The sequence below is a fragment of the Heliangelus exortis genome, chromosome 8, assembly GCF_036169615.1.
Source record: "Heliangelus exortis chromosome 8, bHelExo1.hap1, whole genome shotgun sequence".
Lineage (NCBI taxonomy): Eukaryota > Metazoa > Chordata > Aves > Apodiformes > Trochilidae > Heliangelus > Heliangelus exortis.
This window is the reverse complement of record NC_092429.1, coordinates 27119744-27137959: the sequence shown is the minus strand read 5'-3', so window position 1 is coordinate 27137959 and position 18216 is coordinate 27119744. Positions and strand designations below refer to the sequence as shown.

The 18216-nt window shown below is 43.5% G+C and overlaps 1 protein-coding gene across 4 annotated transcripts; it reads right to left on the bottom strand.

The window, feature by feature from the left end:
* Positions 1 to 347: 347 nt before the first annotated feature.
* TDRD5 (tudor domain containing 5) lies at positions 348 to 18207 on the bottom strand. Of its 4 annotated transcripts, none has more exons than XM_071751182.1 (12): positions 18126 to 18207; positions 16577 to 16815; positions 14668 to 15141; positions 13762 to 13880; positions 11449 to 11657; positions 10310 to 10516; positions 8147 to 8213; positions 7014 to 7214; positions 5593 to 5754; positions 4370 to 4519; positions 1847 to 2063; positions 348 to 810 (listed from the first exon to the last, which is right to left on the bottom strand). In XM_071751182.1, exons 2-12 carry the CDS (start codon positions 16806 to 16808, stop codon positions 611 to 613), a joined length of 2238 nt encoding a protein of 745 aa, XP_071607283.1. In that variant the 5' UTR covers positions 16809 to 16815; positions 18126 to 18207; the 3' UTR covers positions 348 to 610. The 4 variants fall into 4 exon arrangements, with proteins under 4 accessions (XP_071607283.1, XP_071607284.1, XP_071607282.1 ...); XM_071751183.1 differs by lacking the exon at positions 18126 to 18207 and adding an exon at positions 17569 to 17684; XM_071751181.1 differs by lacking the exon at positions 18126 to 18207 and having other exon boundaries at positions 16577 to 17087.
* Positions 18208 to 18216: the final 9 nt, after the last annotated feature.

Sequence of the window (18216 nt, the reverse complement as noted above, 5' to 3'; positions counted from 1 at the left end):
ACATGGCCAACAGCCAGCTTCATGCTTTTTCTCACCAGATTTTTTTATGGATCTCATTCAACATCTGCAACATGGAATTCCTTACACTTTGTCCTAGTTCATCAATAAATCAGAGCATCTTTTGAGGCGGGGGTAGGAAGTTTCTTCTTGCAAGATACCAGCACTTACCTGGACTGAGGCCTTAGCTGGGATGCAATGACTTCTAACAAAAAAGAATGTGTAGAGCTTCCATGGTGTTAAAACCTAAATAATCTCCTCACACGATGTCAAAACTGCTAGTGCAAGGAGGGGGGGACAGTCTCCCTTTCCTAAACTTAAAGGATATATAACACAAAATGACACTTAGGTGCTTTCCTGAACCATTGTATTAAAGAGCAATAATAAATCTGTAGAACACCTGTACAAACAAAGCAAAACTGTACAAAACAAAGCCAAACTCTTCTCCTGAAAATAAAAGTAACATTTATGATGCATCCTGGGAACATCTGAGATGTCAGACTCCCAGGTTTCCCACAGGATTAAACCCTTCTGAACAATGAAAAGCCACATGGAGAGCCTTTGCTGCTCTAGGCTGTCTTGCTCAGCAGCTGCTTCCACTCCTCCCGTCTTCTCACACCTTCTTTCTCAGGTTTAGGGGCCACTGGAAGTAGTGACTGGAAGTGGCTAAACGTGCAGCTGCAAACACTGTAGAAAGTGTGGTGGGAGGGACATAAAGTTTCTGAGATGACCCTTGGTCCAACAGCCCACCAGCACTGCTCAGCTCAACTGCAGGACTCCCAGGAAGGTCTTTGTCCTTCATTTTCTCTTCATCTGCATAAGGAGGAAGACAGAAAAGGAAGATAGTATTATCCACATTGACAACTCAAAAGAGTTCCAGTCTAAATTGAAATCCCTTTTGCCTGGACCTTACCGGGCTGTGGCAGGAGGAATTTTTATTTCACGCCAATTTGATGAGCCCACCAGGGTATAATCCAAGAGCCTCACTCCCTTTCCACCCACTGCTTACCCCTGTCTCCCCAGAGGTGGGAAATCAGATATATAACTGAGTAGCTCCTGCCTGGAAAAAGGGGTCCTCTGCTCCAGACAGCTCTGTTCCAAGGCACAATCAGGCCCTGCTCCTGACAAGTCAATCTACCTCATAAATCAGGTGTTGTAAAATCTTCCATCATTTGGAAGACACGGGGGGGACCTTCCAAGGCTAAAAGAAAAAAACCGATTTTGTCCCTTATGGTTAGGAGGTTGAGAGAATCTCAATGGTCTCAACTCTTATGGCTGGAAGACTGACAGAGTCAGGGTGGTGAGACAAAGGCACAGGTTGCCCAGAGGGGTCACGAATGCCCCACCTCTGAAGTGTTCAAGGTCAGGATGGATGGGGCTTGGAGTAACCTGGTGAAGCGGGAGATGTCCCTGCCCAAGCAGGGGGGTTGGAACTAGGTGATCTTTAAGGTCCCTTCCAACCAAAAGCATTCTAAGATTCCATGACTTTATGAAATGAACAGGCTAACCTATGCAGTGCAGAAAGACTTCTGCAAGAAAGCAGCATAAAGTCAAGAAAAGGCAACAAAAATCAACAGAGAGAGGAAAAAAAAACCCCTCAATTCATTTGTTCCCATTAAACATTTAGAAAAGCATTTTGCTGCACAAAAGGTCAAATCAATGCACCACATACAGCCACTTATTATCCTTGCATCTCCTTCCCACAAAAGCACCAACATTTCCATCTGTTCCAGCACAGCAGCAGCACCAGTCGTGGGATACCCAACAGTGACTGCAAGCCTGACAGCCCAGTAACAGACCGCTCAGTTTTTGTGCTGTTAAACTTTACTACTAAGAAATCTATTCGTACTGTTATGGTTGTCCAGCATAAACGGCACTGCCATAAGTAGAACAGAGGGATGTACAGCTTCACCAAGTTGGGCCTTGTTGGAAAATCTTTCTATCTGACCAGGGTCATCTTGGCTCATTCCTGCTCGTTGCTCGGAGTAGATAAAGGAGGAGCAAGTGTCTTCCACTGACTTGACTAAGACAGCAGGCATTGAGGACTCTTCAAGAGAATGAGGTGTCTGCAAATGTATATAAAAAACTCAGGAGAGAGTGTGATAAGTATTTAAGCACACTTGGTTCATTAGCTACCCTCATCTTTATTAGCTCTCACAGTCCACAAAGAACTGGAATGTCAGCAACTAGATGATTAAAAAAAACCAACACCAAACCCACAAAAAAACATGCCCCCAAAAAGCTATTCACTCCCAACCTTGGCCAAAGGGCAGTTTTTTCTGCACAGTAAGCTGGAAAGCCTGACAGATTATTACAAGATATAAATCACCATGTCTTAGCAAAGAATGAACAGCTGGCTCGTATCTCAGCAGCCCAAATGATGGCAATGACAGAGGGAGTTGCTGCAAGGGAGTAGGAATCAAGTCAGAGGAAGTCCCTCTGCATTTCAGTTTAAGAATAGGAATTAAACTAAAGTTCCAGGGATGATCATCCATGGATGGCTCTGCCACAGAAAGGGCAGTGTTTGTATTTCTAAATTCAGCATGGAGGAGAACAATTAAACGACAGAAAAGCAGCAAGTCACCTCATCCAACCATAGCTGTTCAACCATTAGGTGCTTGCTCTGGAGGCTTCTTCTGTTGTCAAGGCAGCAGAAGAAAGGCACCCATCTTCAGAAGGAGCAAATCACCATCCAGGGGCGCATCACCCCTTATTGAGAGGGTGTTCAGAGGATTAGCCCAGAACAAAACAATCATTCTAATGCAAGCAGATTTAAATAACTTAAATTGGCCTCCACAAGGGAACCAGAAGGGGCTCCTGAAGAAGCAAGGAGAGCTACATGGCTGGACAGCAGAAACTGGGGGCTGACAAGGTGTCAGGATAGAATAATTTGAGTGACAGGCACCACTGGAGTCCAATTCAGCTACTCAGCTTGATACCACCTGCCCACTGAAGACCTCTGCCTAGCATGCAGTAAAAAATAGTGGGCAAAGCAGAAACAGACTGGGTGCAAAGATGGACACTAGAAATGCCCTGGAAAAAGCTGGGATGGAAATAATAATTAAAAAAAAGAGGCTGCTCTGTTTACAAAAGAGGCAAATGAGACAGGATATCCTCGAGAGTGCTGTGAGGGGCAGCAAGCAAAGCAGTATCTGTTCTTTCTTCTGATTCACAAAACTAACATCATCACCACTGGAAAGGAAAATGTGAGCAGTGAGAAGAGGGAATACCTCCTGGTGATGCTGTGTCACAAAACCCTGAAGCCCAGAGATGAGCAGGAATCAGATACATTTTCCTGCCTGCCTTCATAAGTAGCTGACTTGTGCATTTTTTTTCCACCTCACATCTATAGGCATGATTATTTTTTTAATCCCATGGTCTTCCTTAATAGAAATTCTTCTCATTTCTTCTAAAGACTGTAACAGAGATCACAGCCAGGCACAGAACATGTGCCCAGGACTTCTTTGATCCAGTAAGGAGATTCCTATGCTTTGAATACTGATGTAGTTTAACACTTGCAGGGGAGCATCTGAGTCAGCTCACATGGACTCTATCACTATCTACCCACCTTCCTCACCACATTGTACATTCTCCTCACACTTGCTAACAGAAACTTTCCTCTTCTCTCATTCCTTCAAAATCCCTTTTTCCCAGCTTGCTTTCTCTCAATCCCTTCCAGCTAACCAATTCTTCCAGGTTTCCCCCCTCATCCTTCTAGAAAGTGCTTTGTCTCAGACACTATCAACCTCCAAGATATGTAAGGAACCTCCAAGGTATGTAAGGAGCTGTGCTTGTCCAAACCCTTGCAGAAACACTTCTATTTCCAGATCTGCAATGCTTTCTGTGCCTCAACAAACCCTGAGTGATACTGGCTCTCTGCTGAACCCAGAGTGTTGTAAAACTTCAGTCCTCTCAGACTCATCATTAACCACCATTTAAGCAGCAATGTCATGACACCAGCACCAAAGCATGGCCCAAAACACAACCCTCCCATTGCCTCCCTCCTACTTAAGAAGAGAAGCCTGTGTGATCCAGAGTAGCCCCACAGTAACTCCCAGTTACTCCCAGTAACCCTGAGGGCTGTGAATAAAGGGGAAATAGAGGAGAGAAGAAGGGCCAGGTTTGATCTATGAAGTGCTGCAACAGTCACATTTTCCACACTACCTTGGCATGACCATGGAGCACAAGTGGATCACCAGAAACACTAGAAACAGTGGCAATGTGGAAAACATAGAGCTCTGAGCCCCTGCTAGTAGCCTGATGGCATTTATCAGTCACTTTTAAAAAATACACATCAAAGCAATCAAAGGATTATTCAAATGATCTAAAAACAACTCCTCCCAAAAGCAATAGTTGTGAAAAATGCCTTTACCTTAACCACTGCAACAAGCTCTGTAGGAGCTTTATTTGCATCCTCCTGTGCAAGTGCTGGGTCTTCATCTGCTGTTCCTAGGACACTCACTTCTTCCAAAAGTGGCAGCCCATCATCCTGTCTCTCCTCCTCAGCAGACAGGTGCCATGGCTATGGAAATGGACAAAGCAAAAAAAGGTATAGCCAGTGATAGCACAGGAGAAAGCAGGATGCACTGGAGCAAATCAGAGAGCAAATGTGGTATCAGATGATACCACTTGGAGATCAGCTGAGACAGAAATGCAGAGAAGCTCTTCTGTTCTGCTCAGTTTTAACATTTCCATCTGGAGAAGAGTGTGGGTGAGAAAGGAAAGAAAGAAAAAGGAAATAGCATGAACAAGAAACTTAACTGTCACTTTAACTTCTCTACTCCTCAGTAAAATTTGGAAAGCAGAGTTTTATTCAAGTAATACTGCCCAGTTATTGTGTTCTGCCTTCTGAGAAGTTTTAAGCTGGAGAAGTGTCCTAGTGTAACAGAGCTGCTGTAACCCAGTGTCCTCCCATTTTGCACTTAAGGGCAAGGGGGGACACGTGTGAATTCTGATCAGGCAAATCTAAGGATAATGCAAAGAAAGTTTCCTCTGCATAAGGGGAGTTACAAGAAAATCCCAGCTGAGCAGTTAACAAGTGTTGTATTAGACACATTTAATTCCAGCTCAAAATATTTTGAGTAAGTTACTAATGTTACACTTCAGAGAAATGTCAGAAAAAAAAACCTGGAGCAGGCCCACTGCTGAACACTTCAACTGCTGACATTTATCTGGAAAGTGCTTTGGCTCCTGTAGTAAAATGCATCATGAAAAAACAATTTAAATAACCCAGAAGAGCAGAGAGAGTCACCAGTGTACAAATGTTTCTGGTGTTTCTAACAGAACTACATCAGATTGCACTCAAGACCCTGGGTTGTTTCCATTCACAACCACTCTGTTCATCAGTTTCTGCATCTGTTAAATAGCAAGAGGCTCATCTTTCTAACACGCCCGGAAATCAAAGGTGCAAAGCAGTATCCAGATCTGGCTATCACCCACTTTTAAAGTTATCTTTTTAATAAAACTGTAGTTAAATACAAATTTATCCCCTGCAACAATCAGGACTGCAATTTGCTTAAATTCAGATAAATTTAGAACAAGACAGATCCCTATTGCAAAGAATACACCACTGGTTCTACTCCAAATGATGCTCACCTGGCCACACAGATCATTCTTGTCCAGCTTTAATCTTGCTATTTCATTATCCACATCTAGAGATTCCAGCTGCAAGGAAAGGTCTGGTTCCGCCAGTTCAGCATCCTCCTCCTTCCCACTGGGCTGAAGATACAAGGCTGAAGGATTCAACTCCTTGAATCCCTAGGAACAAAAGAAAAAACCTTCAATACAGTTAAGAAAACCATGCTGTAACTACCCCAAAGAACCAGAAGGATGCAGCAAGTTTCTAACAGGTTCCATGAAGAAGCACATCACTCACAAGCTGCTTCCAAATTCTTGCAGAAATCTTGCTGCAAAAATCAAATCCCCTTCCTCCAGCAACAGAATAACTGAGCAGTGCCCCCTCCCCCCAAAACTGGAAATACAGGTGCAAAAACATGCATTCTGCATACAGTGAATAAAACAACAGTTACAAGCACTCCATAAATTCTGACTGGGTGTAAATTCTGACTTTATCCCGAGATAAAAAATCAGGGCCTTTCTAAGGGCTTTCATATCCACACAGTTTTTCCTGAAACTGAGCTGAGACATTCAGTTAATGACATCCATGAATCTCTCTGCACTGCCTTATGAATTGAATGCCTGTCCAATGCACAACATGCAAGCTCCCAGAGTTATGCTGCCCAACATTGTACATTTCACTGGCAAAGAGACTTTTTAAATCAAGGCTATTTCCATAATTCAGTTTGTTGCTGGCATAACCAATCTTCAATGCCTAGAGCAGAGAAGGCAAAATAATTTACTTCACTATCTGATCCTCATTCAACTGCCCCTGCCTCCATGTAGCACTGCATCAAGTCAGACAATAAAATCTAATCAATTTACTCTCATTAATCTTTTATATGAATCAAGGGCCTTAACTTATGACTAACAAAACTTACTGGAATTAACAACAGGTCGGGAAGTAACTAAAACACATATTTTAACAACCCCTCAGCTCTATCTCAGTTTGGCCTTATGCTCAGAGTAGCTATAGCTATTTTATTTTTCCATGTTATTTATGTAAGCAGTGTGTCAGTTCCAGGTGAATCTGCAATACTAACAAGGTAAGCAACTTTAAAAGAAAAAAATCAAAACCTTCCAATCCACTGTTAGGGCACAGGATGAAGATCACTTGTTCTACTAAACCATCTCTGGTATTTTAATCTCTGGGTTTTTTTTTTAATCTCTACTGTATAATCAGGTTCTACCTTAACCAAAAAGTAGCCTCCCAGCATGGAGTTAAGACACTGTGGGCTGCAGTCACAAAATGGCACAAAGTTAAAATTAAAGGAAAGGAGGGGATATCAGTTCTGCTCTTCACAAAACTACCTGCTTCAAGCTAAAGATCTTCCCATGACAGGCACCCACCCAAAGCTTTCCCTGCCCTTCCTTTGAGCAGCACAGGCCTCCCCCCTAACCTGGGAAGGAACATTCTCCCCGCAGACCTCAGCACACTCCTCATCCCTCAGTACACTGTGGAAGTAAACATCCTTCTCCGTGGATGTGTCACACAGGAAGAGGTGCAAAATGCCATCCACATATTCATCCACAATGCCCACAAGCAGCTTGGAGCCACACAGCTTCTTGAACAGGAGAGTTGCTGTGCTGGACCATGTACCCTGAAAAAGGAACAAGAATGTAATGTTAGTATCAACAGATCAACATCCAACATGGAGACTTTCCCTTGTGAGCACGTTAAAAAAGGAAATTAAGCTGGGTCAGAATAGGGACAAATAACAGGACAATCAAGCAGAAAAGTTTCCAACTTCTCAACTACATCAAACTACCCCAGTGCTAGTTATTCTAAGAATTTCCTTTCTCCCTAAATACTTAATTCCAAACACACACAATTTGATGGCATTCACCAGCGCGTTTTATCACAATTGCCTAAAAATAGCTGGTTTTTTTTCCAGTTCCTGGAGTCATATGATTATAAACTTTACAAGTGTCAGAAGTTTTTTAAAAGCTGCTAAGCCGCACTGTAATGAAAACTATGATGCTTTAACCATCAAGATAAAAAAAGGGAAATAACTTTTTTAATATACTGTCTTTAAAACATGGGAGAAGCAACTCTGCTCGCATACTGTCCTTCAGAGATTGTATTTCTCAGCCTACTTGACCAAGGTTTCCCAGCACAAAAGAACCTTCTTATGACCTCTCTGATTTTTTGGCAATGTTGATTGCATCAAACTAATTCACTTAGAGATTTGCCAGAGAATTTTTTTTAAAACAGAAAATACCAGGGTCTCAGAAGGACCCTGAAGAATTACTGACAGGGAAAGAAAGTTTGCCTAACATCTGCTCAACAGTAGCTATTTGTTTGTGCAACAATACAAGCAAGGATACTCTGACCATAAGGAAAACAGCAGAAGGGTGCTCACTTGCTGAGACACAAATTCATATTCTGCTGAATATAACAGCAGCAATTCTGCTGTAAACATCAATGACCTGAATTAATCCAGATGTTTGCCCCTACCAGGAGAGAAGGCCAAATTCTACTTGACAGCTCTCATACATGTGTTAATCAATAAAACTGCCTGTGAACACATACCTCCACAGGTTTTACCCATGCCAAGGAACATGGGATGGCCTGAGCAGGGAGCTTCAAGTAGCACCACCTGCAATACAAAACAAAAGCTATAACCATTACAGCAAAAGCAGGCAGAAGTGCAGAACTTCCTCCTCTTCTGGGCTTTAAAATCACTTTAGGAATAGAGAGGCCCATGTTGGATTTTGCACTTATGACTAAAACCCAACAGCAGCTTTGGAAAATGCTCCACATCCAGAGAATTAGCACAGCAGAAACAGCCATAACAACTGGTCCTTTATACCTTCCCTTGCCCAAGCATCTTCCCATCCTATCCCCTTATTGATGTCACCTATTAACTGAAATAAAAATCAGAAAATTATGGAGAGAGCAATGACTTTTAACCAAAGAATGACAATGTCCAGGCCTGAAGAGAGGCTCATGAAAGAGCAGAAGCAAGTATGGAAAAGGTATTGAACTTCAGAGAAGAATTAATACCTCTGACACTGCAAGTGTGTCCCAGTTGGACCAATGTCCATTCAGGAGGATGCTTACATCCAACCCATGGAACCCAGGAAGGATTAGGGAGCTTGCCCCTAAGTGACAGAATGTAGCAAGAGGAAAGACTGAGGAACACAGATTTAGCCCAAAGTCACTGTGATGGAGTAACCAGAAGGCTGGGAGTGATCAGACAAAAAGATATTAAACAATGTCACCTCAAACAATAGAATGCAAGCTAGGAAGTACTGCAAGGCACCATTAATGGAATAAAAATCCAGATGCTTCCTAGGAAATCTGCATGCTGAAGAAAGACAGGCCAGTCAGCCTCACTTTGATCCCTGGGAAGATGATGAAATAACAAGACCTGGGAACCATTTCCAGGCACATGAAGGACAAGAAGGTGACTGGGAGTAGTCAGCATGGATTGACTAAGTCATTCTCGACCAACTTGACAACCTTCTATGATGAAATGATGGGCCTGGTAAGTGAAGAGAGAGCAGTGGGTATGGTTTTACCTTCTGTCAGGCTTTTGACACTGTGTCCTGCAAGATCCTCATAGAGAAACTCATAAAGTATGGACTTAATGAACACACAGGGAATTATATTGGGAATGGCCTGAAAAGCCAGGCCCACGGAGTGGTGATCAGTGATATAAAGTCTTGTTGGAGTCAATATTGGGTCCAACACTGTTCAGCATCTTTATTAACAATCTGGATGATGGAGGATGATGAGTATACCTTCAGCAAGTTTGCTGCTTACACAAAAGTAGGAGTGCCTGATACACTAGAGGGTCATGAGGTCATTCAGAGGACCTTGACAGGACAGAGCAATGATGGGGTCAATATTGGGTCCAACACTGGTCAAAGTCTTTTTTAACAATCTGGATGGTGGAGGATGATGAGTCTACCTTCAGCAAGTTTGGTGCTTGCACAAAAACAGGAGCACAGACCCTATGAAGAGAGGCTGAGGGAGCTGGGGCTGTTCAGCCTGAAGAAGAGGCGGCTCAGGGGAGACCTCATCGCTCTCTACAACTCCCTGAAAGGAGGTTGGAGCCAGGGGGGGGTTGGGCTCTTTTCCCAGACGACTTTCAACAAGACAAGAGGGCATGGTCTTAAGTTGTGCCAGGGGAAGTTTAGGTTAGATATTAGAAAGAATTTCTTTACAGAGAGGGTGGAATGGGCTGCCCAGGGAAGTAGTGGACTCTCCGTCCTGGAGATATTTAAAAAGAGCCTGGATGTGGCTCTTTTCCCAGTGCCATGGGCTGGGAACTGCAGTGGGAGTGGGTCAAGGGTTGGACTTGATGATCTCTGAGGTCCCTTCCAACCCAGCCAATTCTATGATTCTATGATTCTAGGAGTGCCTGACACTAGAGAGTCATGAGGCCATTCAGAGGACCTTGACAGGACAGAGGAATGAGTAGACAGCAACTTCAAGAAGTTAATGAAGTCCTGCAATTGGGGAGGAACAATACCCTGAAAAAGCAGAAGCCCAACCAGCTTGAAAGCAGCATTATTACCATGAGGGTGACCAGGCAGTGGAACAGTTTGCCCAGAGAAGGCCATCCTCAAAAGCCATGTGAATACAGACCTGGACACCCTGCCTGGGGAAGCTGGAGAGACCAATTGACCAGGTCTCTTCCCACCTCAACCATTCTGCCATTCTGTCACTCGTGGGCATTTTACTTACTTGAGGAATCTCAGGGAAGATTTTCGGACAGTTTCAAGGTTTCCGTAGTCGGCGTAGAACACTTCTACTTCTTGGTCACTGATCACACGGTGGATGATAACCCTGTACCACCACTTGAGGACTGTGACACAGCAAAGCTGTCCAGGCTGTATTGAAGACTCAGGCATGATGTAACGATCAGAAACAAGTTTATGTGAGTAACAGTGCCTGCAAAAGATCATCATGAAAAACTGTGCTTGGTAGGATGCAGGGAAGAAACAAAGAGAAATGTCCAGGTCTTCAGAAGAAGCCTGGTTTCTCAAAAGTCCCCACAACGTGGATTTTCAGTAGTTGTTTTAATAGGTGCTTCACATCTCTGTTCTGCTACACTGAAACTGAAATGACAATAAAAATAGCAAACCCAAACTTTTACGATTTGAATGGTATTCTTGGGGTCCAACAAAAACCTAACTAACGGGGATTAATCAGAGACTAAATAAAACCATCTTGGTAATTATTTTTTTAACATTACCTTGACATGTGAGTGCTGCTTATGATCCAGGTTTTGGAGTACTGGCTCACATACACAGCATCTGTTGGCAGAGTCTCTAATCACACTCACACATGCCCCACAGGCTCCTGGCACTGACTCTGGCACACTATTACCAGCAATTGTAGCAGTGTCATGGTGGAATAAAATCCCAGATGCATGATGTTAACTGGCACAAATAAAGCCACTGATGGGTTTTTGCTTTCAAAACCAGAAGTGACAAAGGACTATTACCTTTTGCTTTTTGGTAAGTGGAGATGGAAGTAAAAGCCTTAACCGAGCACATCAGCAAAGCAGAGCAGACAACAGAGAGGTGCAAAGAAACCCTGAAGTTTCTTTCCAGAACTCTTCCAGGTTTTTAGGGTTTAGGATTGTCTAGGATGTAGCCAAACAGTCACGACTTGCTATTAACCTTGCTTTTTGCTTGCTAGTTAAAAGGAATAGCTAAGCTTTATGAGAACATGTTTCAGTACAGCATTGACATCTCCACATCATCAGTAATCAAGCCAGCAGGGACTATGATTAACAATGTTAATTACAGATACCCTGTTCAGACAGTGCAAGCACACACCACACACACACAATGAGCAGTAACACAGTGTGTCCCCACCTCATTTCAATCATCATGTCCTGCAGTTTATCAGATGTTTCCCTGCTGCAGACGTGGATGTAGAACTGGCTGGGAGAGATGACATATTCCACATAGACTCCCACCAAGCACCTTCTCTCCAGTTGTGGTAAACTGCAAAGGCTTCTGTCCTGAACAGCATCCGGGGGAATTTCTGGAGTCATGATCAGCTTGGCTAGCAGATCTTGAGGCTATGAAGGGATAAGAGAAAGGTGGCACTCAGGTGTCCTGTCATATGCTGGAGACACATGACTGGCCTTCCCATTAAGAGAAAAAAAATAGTTTTGCTTTTCTGGCAACCTGTGAGTTACTGAGTATCAGAGAATCCCAACAAATTGCACAAAATTGGATTAAAACTTTCCCTGTGATAAAGCATTTGTTTTCTCACTCACTCCCTTCCTTCTTTCTTCCCTCCATTGTAATGCAATAAAAACACCTTGCTCATATTCCTGCAGAGAATAAAGGAAAGGTTCTGAAATCATGTCATGTATTTAGACAGAAATATTGAATGGCTCAGAACAAAACAAAAACTCACACCAAAGAAATCAACCCAAACACAACCCACCCGTTTTGTTGGATTTTGCCTAAAGATGCCAGTTCCAGGTTTCCTGACTGTGAAAGGCTACAGCAAAACTAACTGAAAATGATTTGAAAGTGACAGAAGGCACAAATGCATTTCACATTCACACTAGAGCTATTTCCCAAGGATATAAACAAGCAAAATTTACAAATTCTGTTCTTTTCACATTACAGACAAACTTGTACAGCTGCAAGCACAGCTTACAATTTTCTGTTACTCTTCAGCTGCTCAAAACATTATTCACTTGAACTAGTGCGGATGGGAACCTTAACCAGCTACTTTCACTGCTTCAAGAGCTTTCTTTTGTGCCAACAAACAGCACTCCTCCCATAATCAGCAGTCAAAATTATTTCAATTTTACTAACCATGAATATTTGCTACAATTTACCACTGCATTATACAAAAGGCAATGTATGGGAATTTCTCAGTTTTTCTTCCAGTTTCTCTAACACCCCATCTTCTAGCACACCCCCATTGCTTATCTGGCTGAATTCAACTGCAAGCAAGGTTCTTTTGCAATGCAGGGTCTTTTAAGCAATTTTTAAAGAAGCAGATAAAGAGTCTCTTCTTCTGTAGACTAAGCCAGGGCTAATGCCCTTAAATTTTTTCAAGTAAAAAATTTTGACAAAACAGTGAGGTAACATTAAAACAGCAACCGAGAGAACTGTTGCCTGAGCAGCAGCATCACCTCTAAAAACTCGTATTTCACCCTGATATTTTCTCTGAGAAGTGCCTGTGAATACTGGCATTTGTAAGGGACAGTTTTGCTCCACAAATGCTCTTCAGATCCCTCTCATGGACACACATGATCTTTATAACCCAGTTCACACCTTGAACATTCCTGCAGGAGATGTAGAAGACACATACTTAAAAAACACAATTCCAAAACAGCAATAAAATTATAAAAAGATAAACAGCCTGCCAAAAACTCTAAAGTCCATGTTTTATGAAGTGTTGCACAAAGTCCAACTAGCAGCGCCAGGCTGCCAAATTTGGTGTCAAAACACCAAATTCAGGGATAATTCCTGGGACCTTTTCCATGCCCCTGCACTCCAACTGTACAGCTACATACAGCCACAAGACAAGCTTGGAAATAACTCTCAGGAGGAGGATTTTCCTGAAAAAAGCCTCTAAATGCTCAAAAGAAAGAAACAGAGGGAACATAAGCAAATTCTCCCCATCAGGTTTGTCAGTTCAGAGCCTCTGTATTGACCTTCTCCATCTATTTCTAAAACTACGCTGTTGAACAAACAAATTTTCAAAATCCAACCAGGTAGAGTTAAGACTTAGGACCATTCCCCAGCTCTGCCACACAATTGGTTGAGACCTGAGCCTTCCCTACTACAGCAGGAGAAATTCCACATACCTTGTCTCAGAAAAAAGTTACTAAAATCCAATTGCAAGAAGTACACCTAAAGCTATCACCACTGTTATCAGGGAGAAAGACTGACCTCAGATGATCCACAACACAGATGTCAAGAGGAGAAAGATACTAAGAGACAAGAAAAAGACCTGTCTGTGGGGTGCATAGTTGGATACCTGGTCAGTCTGAGTCTGGTTACCTCCAGACCCATCTAAAAGAGGTGCAAAAATTTTTGGAAGGTGCAAAATTTTTGCATCAACAATACAAACTCAGCAGAAACAAAAGCAGTGAAGAGTATCACCCCCTGGATTAAGACATGAAAAAGCTACAGATCACTTGTTCAGCCACTTACTTGTTTGAGGTCATCACATGAATTTACTGCTTGTGTTTCCACTGGCTCTGACCTCTCTCCTGCTGTTAGATGGAAGCTCTTTGTCTCACAACTCAGCTGAACCTCAGCTGCAGGTGCTGCTGCAAAGATGATATTCTTCATTGGACTGATGCAGTGATACATATTAAGCAGAAAGACATATGAAAATGAAAGTCTGAAAGCCCTGGTGCTATTTTTCTCATCTCACAGCCACCAGTCATGAGGATTCACTTATTAATAGAGGGTGTATTTTAAATTAAAATTAAATTAAATTAAATTTTAAATTAAAACAAACCAAAAACCACTTGTTATTGTAAGCATACTAAGGGTTAAATCAAATGCTAGAATGATTCCCAAACAAATTTTCTCCAGAAAGCCCAGGAATTTGGCAGGAACTATATGTGATTTTCTGCCTTCTCTCACAGCTGTTAGGATACGATCTGCAGGTTCTTCTGTTTTCTTTTGTGGAACATTATAACTGCACATTTCAGACCAGTGCTAAACCTTCAGTCTCATAAAGTGCTTTACCAGCCTGCAGAGCAGGTGCTCAGGAGATCCTTCTAGTTCTGTTATCTACTGCTTGGAATTACTAGAAATTCCAGTCCTACATACACATTTGGAAAGTCAATACTTTGAAGGGGCTCAACATCCCTTCTTCCAACTTACACCAAAAACTGGTGGCAATCAGTAGAAAACTTCCACTTAAGCTTTCTGCTACCAAGACAAGTCCCGTGTGACAGCACCCCGCAACCCTCTGTGCTAAAACCCAGAAGAATTGTGACTCCTACATTAACTGGAAATGCAGCAACATCCACTTGAAACACGTGGCCAAAGTGCTTGAGAGCTACATGCTTACAGTTAAATAATACACTCATAAAAATGTCTCACCTTGCAGCATCTCTTCCTGGGACACCTCTTCCCATGCCTCACCTTGGGGCATCTCTTCCCATGCCTCACCTCGGGGCATCTCATCCTTCTCTATCTCACTTGCCAAGCACTTCTTCAGGGTCAGCAAGGAACCTGATCTTGTCTGCTCAATTACAATGGTATCAGACATGCTTCTAAGGACTTCAAACATGGAGAAAAATCCATACTGCTTGTACTGGAACGTCCGGCCAAAGCGTTTGAAGAAGGCTTCATCAAAGTCCACGAGCAGAAGTGGTGAGGAACTCAGCAGATCCTGCAGCTCTGCCTTCACTGCTGCTGGCAGGACAGGGGTCTTGACCCTCCGAGAGAAACTCTGGGGATTCTTAGAAGGAGAAGAAGCAGGAGCAGCCTTTGCACCAGCACCCTTCCGTGCTTTAGCACTTCTCTGTCTGGCAACCAGTTTAGCAATGGCTTTGGTAGTCTCATCTGCAACAGCTACAACAAGACAGAAATAAAGTTTTGTGGTTTTGGTAGTCTGTTTAAAAGCTCTACACAGGCAAGATTCCTCCTCTTTTCTTCCTTTCTTCTCCATCCCTCACCCTTTTCAGAAGGTGGTGTCTCCTTCAAAAGCTGTTACACCAAATCGTGGCAACCACTCTTCCACCCCCTTTGCAAACTGGACTGAACCATTTTTTTAATTGCCAACAACCAATTTGTGCCCCCACCCCTATAAATCCAGATCCAGGCAGGAAGAGCCAAATTCTTGGATACACAACAACAAACTCTGCTGCTGTGAGTTTTGCTGGGAAAACAGTAAATGTCTCATTGCTTCCCTAAACCAGAACCACAGTAAAGCCCCACTGTGGAGCACCCACCCACTCAGGCAAGGTGTCCCAGGTCATTTTTCAACAACTTTTTCTTGTTTTAATGTAGTGCTCTGACATTGTTTAAGTTCAAGGCACTAAAGAAGGAGGGTTTTTCAGACTCTGAGAGGGGCAGAATACAGAGGGGTCAAAATTCCCACCCATTCCTCCATAAAAGTCAGGCACACCAACAACCCCTCTCTTTTTTTTGCCTGCTTCTTGCTTCACTGCTGTTCCCCTGAGCTCCCTTACTATCAGCTCACCTGCTCTTCAGAATCCACATTCATCAGCTCCTGGGAACTGTTGTGGATCCCTCCCCGAGTCAGTCCTGCCACAAGGCCTCAGGCACCTATTCCTGCCATTGTTGAGATTGGTTTGTATATATATTTGTATATTTGTTCCCTATCCCAGGTGTTTCTGCCTTTCTCCTGTTCTAGTCAACCTGCTTCAGTTTTAACTTCCAACTTTAAGTCTCTCATCCTTATTCCCCTTTTATCTTCCCTTGGGAAGGTGAAGGGTAAAAGAGAACAATTCTGTTCTCTGGTTTTTGGTCAGAGAAAAAAGAAAAATTTCACCCTTTTCAATCAATTTTTTGCACCTACCATGTGTTTTCAAAGCAATTCCTCAAAGAAAAGGAAAATGAAAAAGGTTATTTGATAAAGACTAAACTTCCCACAAGATCAGGTAAGGAAGCATTTATGGTTTCTCCCAAGAGGCACCATACCTGGGTTTGGCTCCCGCTGTAGTCTGCATTTACAGAAGTGAAGTTTACCAGTTTTAATGTACCCACAACACATGGTACTGTAGTTTCTAAACTAAATGCAGAAAGCAAAATGTACAAAAATAACTGGAAGCCAATGTGCCTTTTCAGAAGGAAAGAATGAAAAAGCATTAAAAAGATCAAAATACAGGAAGAACCATCAAAGACAAGACATTGAACAGAGCTATATGAAAAAAAGAATAACATTTGTGACACTGGGAATTCATTCTGCACATCCTCAAGCATCACTTCATCCCACTATGTGGTTCCAAACAACTCATCCATCCACAAAGAAACAAACCCTCACCTTTGAGGATACAAGTGCCTTTCTTATAAGGACAGACTCTGACAACATCAGGCATATTTGCCACCAGCTCCAAGGTGGACTGGAAGCCCAGGTCATGTAGAGGGAGAGGTTTGCCAACCATGGCCATGTAGTCGTTCTCCAGCTGTGCTGGGGTTAAGCCCTCTTTGGCAGCCAACAGCAGTGCTCTCACCTCCTTCTTCAGCACCTCCATAAGCTGTGCCCTCTTTGACATCTTCACCCTAAAGGGAAAAAAAAAAAAAAAAAGGCAAGGAGAAAACTCAGGACACAGTTGCTCCACTTTTTTACCACTTAGCAACTGCAAGCTATTGGGGCAGCAACCCATGCTCCCCAAGCACCACTATCAACCCCTTTATTTCCTTGCCTGCACCCCTGGAGCTACCACCCTTCAGCACCCCTTGCCCCAGCTCAGATAATGGCTCCTCCTGCATTTGCAGCCTTTCCCATGGGATCAAGACCCCTACAACCACCGCATCCCCCAGAGTTCGGTGCACCCCTAACCCTCCACCCCAGGGACGCTCCTCTACCACTTCACAGGGAACCCTGCGCCCCCAAACTGCTGCCTGAGGACCCCTCCCCCTCATCCCATAGAGTCACTACGTCCCTAAAAACCCCATCCCGGGGACATCCCCATCCCGGGAATCCCATGGTGCCGGCCACCCACCCTCCCTTCCTTCCCCCGGCTCTGCCCGCACCCACCGCTCCCACCTCCCCCTCTGCGCCTGCGCTCTCCTTTTCCCGCCCTTCCGGAGCGCGAGGGCGGGGAACGCCCCACTTTTCCCCTCATGGCTGTGGGGTGGTGAGGGGTGGGGGGAGCCCCGGGGTGGCTTCTGAGGTGAAGTTCAGCTGCCACACCGACCCCCTTCTCGGTAAAAGCGTCCCATGTCCCCTCTGACAGGAAAAGGGTAGGGGGTGGCCTTGAAACGCAGACAGCGGCGTGGTGAGGAGTGGCTTTTGTGCCTTTTTATTCCCACCTGAGAGGAAAAGCCGCTGCACAGGTGCTGAGGGACTTTTCGCCAAAGAGCAGCGTGACCTGGGTTTTAGTGAGAGACCTGGGTGTGTTCAGCCTGGAGAAGGGAGGACTGAGAGAGGATCTTATACATGCTTATTTTTATTTTTATATTTATATTTATATTTATATTTATATTTATATTTATATTTATATTTATATTTATATTTATATTTATATTTATATTTATATTTATTTATAAAGGCAGCTGCCAAAAAGATAGGGTCAGACTGATCAGTGGTGCTCAGCAACAGGACAAGGGACAAGGGGCACAAAGTAGAAGACATGAAGCTTCATCTGAACATGATGGATGAGATTCTTTACTTTGAGGGTCACAGAGCACTGGTACAGGCTGCCCAGAGAAGTGGTGGAGTCTCCATCTCTGGAGACATTCAAAAACAGCTTGGACATCATCCTGAGCAATTTCTAAGCAAATATAGATGCTGTATGAATTTATTAATTATTCCCCATTTCTATTAAACTTTTCTACTCTGCCACTAGCCCTCCCCATCCATTGCTTACCTGCTGATGAGGCATCCAGCAGAGAAACCTGGGAGCTGGTGCTCCTGCCCTCCCTGCCTGCAATTTCCTGGCTCTCTGTGGGTCACAAGTC

What these genes read in the sequence shown, in the direction of transcription:
- TDRD5 (XM_071751181.1), bottom strand. Translation starts at nt 16,919, where the DNA reads ATGGGTTGCTGCCCCAATAGCTTGCAGTTGCTAAGTGGTAAAAAAGTG. An exon ending in AGAATGATCTGTGTGGCCAG is followed by an intron (nt 4,520 to 5,592) that starts GTGAGCATCATT and finishes CCATTTCCATAG; the next exon opens with CCATGGCACCTGTCTGCTGA. An exon ending in TATGCTGGACAACCATAACA is followed by an intron (nt 811 to 1,846) that starts GTACGAATAGAT and finishes CTCCTTATGCAG; the next exon opens with ATGAAGAGAAAATGAAGGAC.